At 40.0% G+C, this 11766-nt stretch overlaps 2 protein-coding genes across 3 annotated transcripts; one reads left to right on the top strand and one right to left on the bottom strand.

The window, feature by feature from the left end:
• The first annotated feature begins 307 nt into the window (after window positions 1-307).
• Window positions 308-3213, top strand: atraid (all-trans retinoic acid-induced differentiation factor). Its single transcript, XM_070925859.1, has 7 exons — window positions 308-400; window positions 565-698; window positions 1111-1179; window positions 1660-1731; window positions 1833-1954; window positions 2066-2166; window positions 2294-3213. Exons 1-7 carry the CDS (start codon window positions 308-310, stop codon window positions 2396-2398), a joined length of 696 nt encoding a protein of 231 aa, XP_070781960.1. The 3' UTR covers window positions 2399-3213.
• A 668-nt stretch (window positions 3214-3881) lies between these two features.
• eif2b4 (eukaryotic translation initiation factor 2B, subunit 4 delta) lies at window positions 3882-8749 on the bottom strand. Of its 2 annotated transcripts, XM_070925847.1 has the most exons (14): window positions 8705-8747; window positions 8146-8183; window positions 7871-8042; window positions 7434-7628; window positions 7259-7341; window positions 6794-6826; window positions 6126-6217; window positions 5866-5980; window positions 5646-5722; window positions 5381-5483; window positions 5148-5275; window positions 4685-4862; window positions 4354-4534; window positions 3882-4214 (listed from the first exon to the last, which is right to left on the bottom strand). In XM_070925847.1, exons 1-14 carry the CDS (start codon window positions 8724-8726, stop codon window positions 4015-4017), a joined length of 1617 nt encoding a protein of 538 aa, XP_070781948.1. In that variant the 5' UTR covers window positions 8727-8747; the 3' UTR covers window positions 3882-4014. The 2 variants fall into 2 exon arrangements, with proteins under 2 accessions (XP_070781948.1, XP_070781947.1); XM_070925846.1 differs by lacking the exon at window positions 6794-6826 and having other exon boundaries at window positions 8705-8749.
• Window positions 8750-11766: the final 3017 nt, after the last annotated feature.

The raw sequence follows: 11766 nt of genomic DNA on the forward strand, positions 1-11766 counted from the left end.
TAGACAAAAAAAATCCTTGCATTCAAAAATTAAATTAACCAAAAGGCGTTTGATTAGCTGCAAAAAATTAATTATTTGGAAATATTATGACATTTTCTACATAAATAAACAAGTTAGATGCTTACTGTATGTGTTCACGTCGTTTATTCTATTCGCTACACAAGCGGATAGTATTACATGAAATGCTCCAAATTGAATGTATGCGTAAATGCAGCGCAAGATTAAGTTAGACTTCTAGATAAAGTGTTGGAGCAGCTTCCTGTCACATGTCCGCTACAGTACGATCATATGACTTCAGTCGATGAAAATGAAAGCTGGGTGCAGCCAGCTGAAACCTGTAGTTCTCATTTTGATCTTTAATCTATGTTTTTATGCAAGTTATCAACTGACTGAGCTGCAGGTAAGACTTGGATTTGGCGATGTAACAACTGTAGTCTTATCAGGATGACTTAATGACACATCATATCCACATATAACTGAAAAACAGCGTGTTTAGTCGGGTGTACAGTGGGAATATTGTTGTTTATAACCTTCTTTTCCCGTCGTAATGATTTGTGATCACAGGTATGTGAGCTCTGTAGCGGTACAGTCCTAAATGGCACCCCAGTGGGCTACTTTTGCTCCTCATCGGCTGGTCGGATAGACGGGCGCTGCTGCTTGAAAAATGACAACACAAGCGACCCTGAACACATCATCGGGTAGGATTTTAATGTTGCCTTCATGGTCTATCGTAATATAGAGATCACATTTTATTACACCAAGTTATAAATGGCCTGTGGATAACAAGATGTGGTAAAAGTATAAGGTCACAAATTGTGTACAGAACACCAGTATAAATAGATAAGTAAATGAATAAATAAGTTACTAGGTAAAAAAAGTAAATAAACAAAGTGAAAAAAAGTGAAAAAAAATACAAGTTGTTTTTATCTTGATTTCTAGCAATGATTTCTTTCAGTATTTATGTATGCATTTTTCCTGTAATATTATCTTTATATATTCCTTGTTTTACTTGTTTATATTTGCTTATCTTTGTCAGTATGGTCATTAGGAGGTGTAGCTTCAGTTTGCTTGTTTTGATAATGTTTCAACATGGTTTTTCGTTTGTGTCAGGTTGGATCTGTCCAATTGTTCACTAACTCACGTGGAGGATCTTCAGGGAGCATCAACTGCATTAATGATGTATGTACAAAATAACAGAATAACCGGCCTTAGTGACTGTGAGGTTGTTTTTAAGGCAAAGAAGAAGACCTGTGCTATCACAACTGTACATGTTGATTCTACCTGATTATATGGATCCGGTCTCCATGATAAACTGTTATAGATAGATGATAGACTGCTGCACAGCTGGGAAATTCCTCAGAATGATGTTAGTGTTGATAAGATCATTCTTAGGCAACAGGAGTTTTGGAAAATTCCCTTTCCTGGCAGCAAATAAAAACTTAAATCTCTCCCACTGGCAAGGATCAAAACCTTTAACTACTCTTCAGAGAAAGAAAGAAATAGAGCTAAAGCAAACTAATCCCACACAAGTACGTAGTTAGAGCACTTCCAGTATAAGGAATGTATGAACAGTTTTTTATAATTAATATCTACTGTATATGGAATCATTTGTCTTTGCCCTTCCAAAAGTTTTTTACTTTATAAACTTTTGCTTTGTAGAGACCTCTCACTCAACCCAATTGTCAACATCAGTGACACAACATTTCAAGGATTTACTGAGTTAAATTACATGTAAGTACTCTGTTACAAAAATGAAACTTAAGCTATGATGGCTGCTCAGGAGCATAAAGTTAGTTTTATTTTTTTGTAACTCTATTTTTGTGTGTCGGTAGGATTTTGCCACCAGACATGGTTTGTCCAGGAGGCAACACTTCTTGGGAAAAGGTGGAGGTCAAAGAAGGAAAACGTCTTTGTGAAGGCCAGAAAGATATGTGCAACCAGACCAGGCAGCTGTGTAAGTTTCCATCTGATAATCTTCCATTGTTGACGCATAAACTCTAAAACTGCAGTAGCCTTCTGGTAATACATGACATCTGTTCCTGTCATAATTATTGACAATCCTCAGCCATGAACTGCCCGGAGAACTCCCTCTGCGCCCCCTATGGCCCCGGCTTCTTTGAGTGCAGCTGTGCTGACAACTATCACGGATACAAGTGTCTTCGGGAGGTCAGTTCTGCAAGCAGCTTTAATCTGAATCATTCACGTTATTATGTACTTCATTACTAAGTGTAATACTGGTGCACTTGAATGTTTTGATTATTTAAAGTTATGTATTCATTTTCATTCTCAATAGGGGGAGTTCCCAGCTCTCCAGGTGTTTGGGCCTCTCGGTGTGTCTATGGTTGTGATCTCTTTCCTGCTGTGGGTCACCCAGAGACGCAAGGCCAAGTCACTCTGAGGCGACTGCTTTATCTGCAATGATGTACTGATGAGCTGAAACTGACTGTTTTGAAAGGGAAAATGCTGACACGAAGTCTGAGGTGAATCCAGGCTTCTTTTAAACATTACGTTTTATTTTATTTTACACCACTGTGGGGCAGCTATGTTATCCAGGGATTTTTTTTACTGCATTATCAGTGTAATTAAAGAACAAGTTGCTCCTGGTTTTAAATTGTTTTAATGTTTCTAGCAATAATACCACTGTTAACACTTTAATTCTATTTATAAATGTAGTTCACTGACACAAGATATTAATGAAGAGGTAGTGTTTAAGCAAATTCTGAAGATTTATTTGCTGTTAACTGTGCCAAACATGTACTGAATGTGTTGGAACTGCATGACCTTAAAGCATATTTGAGGACATTTGTAAAGTTTGGCAAACTGTTTACTGTACATGTTGAACATGTACTTTACCCAGAGCAAAAAACAAGTTCACTATACAAAATCACAAGTTTAACTGAGCTTTGTGCTTCAGTAAAGTCTTTCTGTATTTGAAGTTACATAAAAAAAAAATGAGACTTGGAGTTTAACTACTACAGTATGTTATTTAGTTGCCACCTGTTGTTACATCTTGTATGTTTCCACTTTAACATGAAACAAAACTCAAAATGCTGTGTCTGCTGTGGAGTTACACGCTGGAATCTGCTAAACATGTGTGTCCTTTGTTCATCAGTGACATGTGGTAACTTGGATGATGTCTCAATGTTGATGGGCATGTAGTTTTGATGCGCCTTCCCAATGAGATTCAGGGTTCTAATAAAATCTAAAAAATCATATCGCTTTTCTTGAGTTACCACCATGACATTATGCACATACAAGCATTTGTTCATTTGAACACCTTTTATGGACTCATGTCTGGAAATGTCACATAACTGGCAAAGACATACAGTGTCATAAGCAGTCTTAGTAATAAAGAAAATGACCTGACAACTGAATGACTATCAACTTAAACTGTTAGACTAAAATGTGCCTGTATGAAATTTGAAGCATGCGAGTATAATGTTAACTTTTTGGACATAAAAATAAACGATCTGAGTTCCTCTGCCAAAAAAATGTTTTACTACCTGGTTTAAGTCTTCTTCTGTTCAATTGATCAGGTCATTAAAAACTAGTCTGAAGAATTTATGTGAGTTGTAAAATTCCTCTGAGATACTGCAGTTCCCGCTGTAATTAGGGGACCATTTCAGGCTAGTTTAAAATTGCATGCTGTGGTTGACAATGAAAGCGTGTTGTGAACCACCGTGGAATTGTTCTGCTCTAAATACTGGCAATTAAATGTTCTGTTGTAAAGACACGGTTCATAACACTGATCTATTAAAACATCTTGCCTATATCAAAAAAGAACTACCATCCTCACCCAATCAGCCCAGGGAGACAGACCTCTGTAATTATTCAGTCCTTCCATAAAAACACATGGACTCCGTTTAAAAAGCTTATGCCATTTCAGATATATATTTATTGCATGCTAAAAGCACGATATTTTGTGTTGTGTGCAAGCATTCGAGCACACAAACTCCCCCATCAAAACACAGAGAAACAGCCTCAAGGCTCAGGCTGCTGGCAGCAGGAGGTCCTTCACTGGTCCACATTTTTGACTCGCAGAACCACAGGGACCGAGGTGCACGGGATCATTCCCAGGTCTGTGATGACTAGGTCCACGAAATCAGGCGGTGTCACGTCATACACCAGGTTAAGTAGGCCGAGTGAGGGCACGTCCTGCCAGTGCTCTAGCTGGGTCTTCCCTTTACGGGTCACAATGAGGTCGTCGGGGTCATCTGGAAAGGACAGATGAAGATAAATTCTGACATCTTTATCTAATGTTTGGAGGGAATTTAAATTAAGTCACCTTAAAGAAACAGATACTTATATTAATGTAACAAATTCAACAAGCCACTGGCTATTTTTTCCCCATACCCAGTTCATTGGACACGAAGGAATCTGTCTGCACCCTCTCACAAAACTTGTAGGTCTCGCAACACACCAGCACAGGCACATTAAAGGCTTTGGCCACCAGAGCTATCTGTGACGTCCCCACGCGAGACATGACGTAACCGTTGGCTAGCAGAGCGTGAGCACCCAGGAACACCTTCGATACCTACAAGGTCCAAGTTCAAGGCATTATTATGAAATATCTACACAAAAAAAACAGAGTAAAGACATTTAATGCACTTAAAAGAGAAACTTTGGCTACTCCTTGGGTAAATATCAATGCCTTGCCACTAAAGCTCTAATGTTTTGTTATTACCTCTGGGAGGATGTAGGAAACAGCCGAGATAAGGACGTAGGTGCAGCTGATGCCTCTCTGGACCAGGCGCCGCAGGGCCTCCCGGCCCTCCAGCCGAGGCCTGCTATCCACCACGATCACACGAAACTTCCTGCTCTTCTCAAAGGCCTCGCACAGGATGTGGTTGACCAATGACGAGCTGAGCAAAGGGAGATGAAAATGAGAGGTGGAAAGAAAATGTTAGAGGTTAGAGGAAAATGTGGAAGGCAAGTGGGAGTTTTAGGGGCGAGACAAGAAAAAGGGAAGAGAAAGTGTTTAAAAATAGGGTTTTAGGTCTGGATACATGAGTGTTGCATTTATTTTGCATGACAAACAATTACGCAACACTTGGTAACAGGGAACTGCAGATTCTACAGCTGGAACTAAACACAACCAGAGTTATGAAACATGAATTTATCCTTGCATGTCAGCTTAAGTGGCTTACCATCCATACACTAGGATGACATCTCCATCACTGATCTTTTCTATAGAGTACTTGGCAATAGCTTTAGCAGCAAGGTTGATCCTCTCATCAATGTAGCAGTCGATACAGTTCAGCAGTTTGCTCTTTGCCTAAACAGAGAAAGAGAGAATGCATGAGGTCATATTAAGTCTATGGTACTAGTGTTAGCGACAACACGTCGAGTGATGCATAAGAAAAACAAGAATGACAATAACCTCTTCTTCTTTGCATTGACTAGAAATATTGGAGATCTCTTTCTTGATGTACTTGATTGCGTTACCCATGCTGGCTGACAGAGGGCGACACTGGTTCAAAAAACTGCAAGAAAAATAAGACAAAAGGAATCATATTATGTGAACTGACAAATAGTTTATTTATTAAATGTATGAAGTGTCAGTTAAACTTATACAACACTGATGAGGACTCAGTAAAGCTAAACTAGTGATGACACATGACTAAAATTGGAACATTGTTCTGTACCTGATATAAGGTTTCAGTTTGTTGACCAAGTCTCTAGAAAGCTCCTCATTTGGAGGTGTAGTATAGTCCCTTATTACCTAAGGAGTAAAATACATTGTGTTTAGTTATTTAATAAGGAAAGTCCTCAGGGCTCATGAATTTTTGTTGCTGTGTTGATTTAAATACTGGAGAGGAAAGACAATGGGATGGTAGAACACTCTAAATATTCTGTGCTCTGTACCAGTTTGAAGGCATGCAGCAGGGCGACAGAGCGAGCGTTGGATCCTGCCACAATGCCCTGTGAATACTGGAGACCCAGTCGAACAATAGCAGGATGAATCACTGTGGAGGGAATGCTGCAACAGACAAACAGTCAATAACAGTCAGTGAGATTTAAGGTAGCTTTAAGAGATTAAGACAAACTATTGGCACTACATAAATAAAACTCTTCTCAGACAACACAAATGCCCTACAGTGCTACATGGTATATTGTCTGATTACCCAAGTTGCTGTGTTAGAGGAGCTTTGCGACTGTACTGGTGGAGATGAGAAAACAGGCTGACTTTGTGGCCGTAGTCTAACCGGAGCGGGATCTGAAATAGAGCAGATTAGAGTCCACGGCCATCAATCAATACCCAGTAATTCAGAGGGTAAAACTGAGAACACACACAGTCACACCATAGCCTCTGTATAATTCAATAAATGGCTAAGTCTGTAAGTTAATTCAATGTGGACCACTAGGAGAAACTAAAGGTTACTGTAGAGTCCAATTCCAATATCACTAAAGAAAGGCTACTCTCAAATACAATTCACAGAGACTTGTTCATGTTTAACTATGGCAACAAAGAAAACCTAACTTTTACCATGTATGATTTTATTGTAAATGCTCTCCAATCACAAACAGAGCAGTAGGGAGTGCAACCATAAACCTGCACAGCAAACAGCCCAGTAGGTAAACACAAAGAACAAAAAGAAACAATAAACAAGTTTCCAACTTCTCAAACAAACACATCCTGCCAACGGACCACCTCTGTCTCCATGGACCATACAGTAAGTTTGAATCCCTAACAATCAATTAATGAGGTGTTCGAGTGCGATAACAATTACAGGTTAGCAAACAAAACAAAACAAGACAAAATGTCAATGGCACACATTTAAGAAAGTCAGACCTCGACCTCTGTAGCAGCATTGTACCCTGGTGCCTGAAAGAAATGTTACATACAATCACATGCAGTTATGACTCAAGGTTATGTGAGGTGCTATCCTTGTTGTAAATATCCTAACATTAGAATATGAGTAACATGTACATATATTGGAACACATTGTTATTTGCAACAGGTGCCTTATAAAAACAACCGAGATCCAGACAATTCCTTATTAGTTTTAGTCATTTGATAAGAGTCATCAACATGCCTTGATTCATTTCATTTTATAATAAACTGGATGATTTCAAGTTGTTTACAATGAATTTACAGTTATTGTGCTCATGATTTAACCCAAAATGCTAACGCAGTGTGTTCACAAAATCCAACTGGCAGTGTATGACCACTATGTCAAGGCAAGCTGTCCTGAATCAGACAAAGCATGCTTTCATGATTCAAGGTTTTTTAGAGACGACACATAAAGTAGCTAACCTGTTGTCTTTCCAATTTCTTTGCCAGTTTCTTCAGAACCTCTGGGTTGTCCACCTGGACATGTTCTGGGAGCCTCTTCACCACTGAAAACACAAAAAAAGCTGTGACTTTCTCCACGGTATATAACATATAACTTCAGATTGTCTGTATGCTGACCTCCAGGCCACTACAGTACCTGGCTGCAGCTCACTAGGCGGTGCTTTAGGTTTGCCCGTGGCGGCCTGCTGTCCCACCTCCCCCTTCTTGCCCGGCTTGGAGGCCCTTTCAGCCTCTTGCCGAGCTCTCCTCTCAGCTTTCAACTCTGCTTTAGTCTTAGCTGGCAGAGTTTCTGAGGCAGGCACAGGAACCGGAACAGGCACTGCTGAAGGAGCTGAAGGAGACACAGCAGACAGAGGGGTCAGGGTAAAGATTACAGTAATGGAACATAGTTCAAACATAGTTTCTTTGACAAAAACCACAGATGTGATCCACTGTCAGTTGCTAGCAATGATGCTCACTGCACAGCAATCTGCTGAGTGAGATATTAATACAAATGTGCCTTATGTTACATATTTCCATGCATCCAATCACAACAACTATATAAGATATAAGTGCTGTCCATATAATAAGCACCTTTCTGTGTCATGGGTTGTGTTGGGGGCTGGGAGGCTGAAGTGACAGGCTTCTTCTCTTTCTCGCTTTCCTGTGAAGCCTTGTCATCTTTTTTCTCTTTGCTTTTCTTATGCTGTTTCTTCTCTTTCCTCAGCCGTTGCTTCTCCTCTTTGGTCAGCTCTTTGCCTTCACTCTGTTAAGCAAATGTGTAAAGAAGGGGGTCAAATAAAACATTACAATTAAGCCAAATACGTCGCCTTATACGAGACTGTAACAAAATTCAACAACATACTAACCTTTGCTCGTTGAATGTCATCTTTCTGGCCAGGTCCACCTGTAACACAAACGATGAATGATTATATGATTACATCAGTTTCATCGCACATTTCTGTAATGGCAGTAACGAAAGGACCAGCCCGTTATTTAGCATCAGACCTTCAGGTTTGGTGAGGCTGTTAGCTGGCTGTATGGCACTGAACATGCTAGGTTTGCATCATGCTAACGACACAGGTCACAGAATTGGTTGGCTAACATCATCTTAACAGCACAGTCACTGTAAAACAGGCATTTTTAGTTGTTCTGTTAATTTAAAAAACTACTCGAAAAGATGATGCAATAACATCGCGATGTCTGCCGTTAAACTACTATGTCTAGCGCACTGGTACCGTTAACTTGCTTGTAATGCTAACGTTAGCAGCACTAGCATAAGGAAAATAACTTTGCCACGAGCCAACTCCAAAGACCACAAGACACGAATTATGAGTGCAAGATATTTTGTCGCTGTGCCCACAGCAAAGTTATCATAATACCTGGAAACAGCGATAAAATCCAGCTGTCACACACTCCCGGACTCACCTGTCTGCCCACTGTCAGCCATGTTTACGATGCTGCTTCACTTCCTCTGCTGCTGCTGAAACTACCGCCCCGGGAAATTATATCGCCCCCTTGTGGAAAGACGTAGAGCTGCTATCACCTCTATTCCAAGTGGTGCTTTGCTCTGAAGGGATATGATTTAATTAGCTTTTAATTCATTTGTTTTTTAATAAACGGTTGTTAGTTTTTCTCTCTGCTCACCATGGTCAGACCACCTTGTTACAGTTTTGTTTATATTATACTTTCATCCATATTTCTAGGATTTCTGCTCATTTTACTTCATCATACCTAGTTTTGTGCAACTTTCTACACAATTTATAATCTGTATTAATTTGCAGTGCAGTAAATCTGACTGCATTTGCAATGACATTTTGTGTCGAGGTTGCTTTTATTAAATCATTTGTAGTATGTGTATATAAACTTTATGTTTTATAAGTACAAGCATCCCTTCAGCCTACAAATGTATATTTGATAATTTCAAAAAAATGTCTGTGATGTCATTCTGAGGTTCATATTAAATATGCAGCCAATATGCAGCCAGTTATGATTACCATTTTGAAAGTTGGCCTACTTTACATTATAATGTACAAATGACACCACATGCAGTTTATTACATCAAACAAGTAACATGTGGAACGGGATCTATTTTATAATGAGTGAACATGTGGATGAAAGTTGGAAATGGTTGTGAAATTTGGGTATGAGGTGCGTGTTTGTGAAAAAGGCTTCATGTACTGCAGTAGGTGGCCAACCACTCTGCATTTATCAGACCAAATATTTATTTTACTAAATAGTTTTTTATAGTTTTTTTTATAGTTTTTGACAAAAATTAAGCAAATGTTTGGTTCCGTATCGAGCACATTGATTACAATTTCAGCACCCTACATTTCTTTCTGCTGCCTTCTTGAATATACTGAAGGACATATGACGAAGACGACAGACTACATCTCTAACAGGGTGGACAAAAGTCATCATAAGCTTATTATTATTATAGTTATCAAATGTCATTGAGTCTCATCTCCCTTGAAACAGGTCAAATTAATAGTGACTTTAATTGTCCATAATGCCTTCTTATTATACTGTTATCAGAATAATACTTATAATACCAGTTATACATTTTATACCTTTCTATGACTAATCAAAAATAAGAAAAACCCTCCAGTCACCTTCTTTAAAGTGGGCTTGTATGAGGAAGTTTGACTCTATGAATATGTCCTCTACGACATTTATAAGAAACTTGAATTCACCACTGTGTGTTGTCAGTAATCTTTTATTAACATCCATTACCATACAGGAAACAACCAAACAACTAAAGAAAATACATAATCTATCATTATCAGTAGACAGCCACCTCCAAAGTGTGCAGCATACACCACAACGCCTCTGTGTCTTTGATTCCACGCTGGGGTCTGCTGACTGAATTCACGACGCAGTAGCTGGTTGAAGGGGACCAAACCTCACAGAAACACCTGACTTGGTTCCGTTTGACCAGCCACAGCAAGGCGTGTTGCTTCAGCTGCAAGAGGCAGAGCGAGAGAGAGCAAGAGAGCAGTGGGGGAGCATTCAGTAAGGGGGGGGTACAGGGGTAGAGGACATAGAAAAAGAAGGGAATGAGAGAGGAGAAAGAGCGGAAATAGGAGGTGGACATCATCTGCAAGTAGTCAGGCCTTCATGTCCTCTTCAGCCTTACCTGATGAAACACACAGAGAGGAAAAGATTAGCGGTGAGTCACTACTGACATACTCAGCATAGTTGCAACACAGAAACAAATATCTCCATGTTACCAAGCAGATAGTTCCTATTTAGAGGTTTGGGAACCCTGACAGCCGGTGACATCGCCCTATTTCCTTCCAAATCCAGCCTACAGGAGCGAAACCTTCACCCTCAGTGACAGCTCAACATCCCTGCCCTCCCTCCCCTCTTCCCTTTTTTGAGAGTCCTGCGGTTGCTATAACGGGTGACAGCTGTGGTCTGTCAATCCTCCTTGACTGTCAGCCGTTGGGGCAGGGCAGGAATTTTTCAAGAAGTCCCTGAGACCCTATCAGCGGCCCTGGGAGTAATGCTAACTGCACACGTGTCTGAGCTGAAGGAGAGGGAACAGGCCTTTCACCTGTTGTCCCGCCACACACACACATACAGAAACACACACACACACACACACACACACACACACACGCTCATGAACACTGACATCCCCCTCCCCTTTCATAAAACAGACAAAGGCACAGTCAGACAATTGTGCTGAATGAAGCTCCATCTCTTCAGAACTGTTAAATGAAAGATAAAAATCAGAAATGTCTCTTCTTCCCAGTGCGGCTGGTGCTCAAGTCCCCTTGAAACCACACACTTCCTTACATTCCATAAGTGGTGTATTAATATGGGGATATAAGGAAGCATGTCCTCACAAGGGGCAACAACTGGATTCACCGCTCCTCGGACACAAAGCACCCTTTCATAGTCACAGTTGCAGAGTAGCAGGAACAACCGGCTTAACAATGGTTAACTGTGACAGAGCGAGCGAAAGAGAAACACGTGATGGCGGCTTCGATCATCTGCGCCACAGACTTGTTAGAAATTCGATGTTTTGTTTGATAGAGGGGGAAATTTCAAGTTTCAATTCTGTTGAAAGTGTGTTTTCTAGTACTTGAAAAAAGTAGGATCTTCCAATACTAAAAGAACAATATTAACTACACTGTTTGTCCCTGACAATAAGTGTTGCAAAATGTAAGATTAATACTGCTAAATACCAGCCCCTGCAGCTCTTTGATGGGTAATGCCAATGTGATGATGCTGAACTCCCTTGCGTTTAAATAACTCTGGAGGGCGAGGCAAATTCTGACTTCCAGCAGACAAAGGTCACAAGCTGTGCTCTTTGCTAAACATTATGCCATGCCAAGTCCCAGCTAGTGTGTAAATCTCCTTTACAAAACTGTTTTAAGAACAGAAAGAATAAGAAATGAATGTTAAAAGGGCGCATATTTGAAACAAATATTCAAAAAATACAAAATATTCATTACTCACCTTTACTGAATTCTGTTGCGTCT

The sequence above is a fragment of the Enoplosus armatus genome, chromosome 19, assembly GCF_043641665.1.
Source record: "Enoplosus armatus isolate fEnoArm2 chromosome 19, fEnoArm2.hap1, whole genome shotgun sequence".
NCBI lineage: Eukaryota > Metazoa > Chordata > Actinopteri > Centrarchiformes > Enoplosidae > Enoplosus > Enoplosus armatus.

Bases quoted from the DNA above. Each gene is read 5' to 3' on its own strand.
- atraid (XM_070925859.1), top strand. From the start codon at position 308: ATGAAAGCTGGGTGCAGCCAGCTGAAACCTGTAGTTCTCATTTTGATC. The intron at 401-564 runs GTAAGACTTGGA...TTGTGATCACAG, and splicing joins ATCAACTGACTGAGCTGCAG to GTATGTGAGCTCTGTAGCGG. The intron at 1,955-2,065 runs GTAAGTTTCCAT...GACAATCCTCAG, and splicing joins CAACCAGACCAGGCAGCTGT to CCATGAACTGCCCGGAGAAC.
- eif2b4 (XM_070925847.1), bottom strand. From the start codon at position 8,726: ATGGCTGACAGTGGGCAGACAG. The intron at 6,827-7,258 runs GTTAGCTACTTT...CATTTCTTTCAG, and splicing joins AGAAATTGGAAAGACAACAG to GCACCAGGGTACAATGCTGC. The intron at 5,723-5,865 runs GTACAGAGCACA...TTTACTCCTTAG, and splicing joins TGCTGCATGCCTTCAAACTG to GTAATAAGGGACTATACTAC.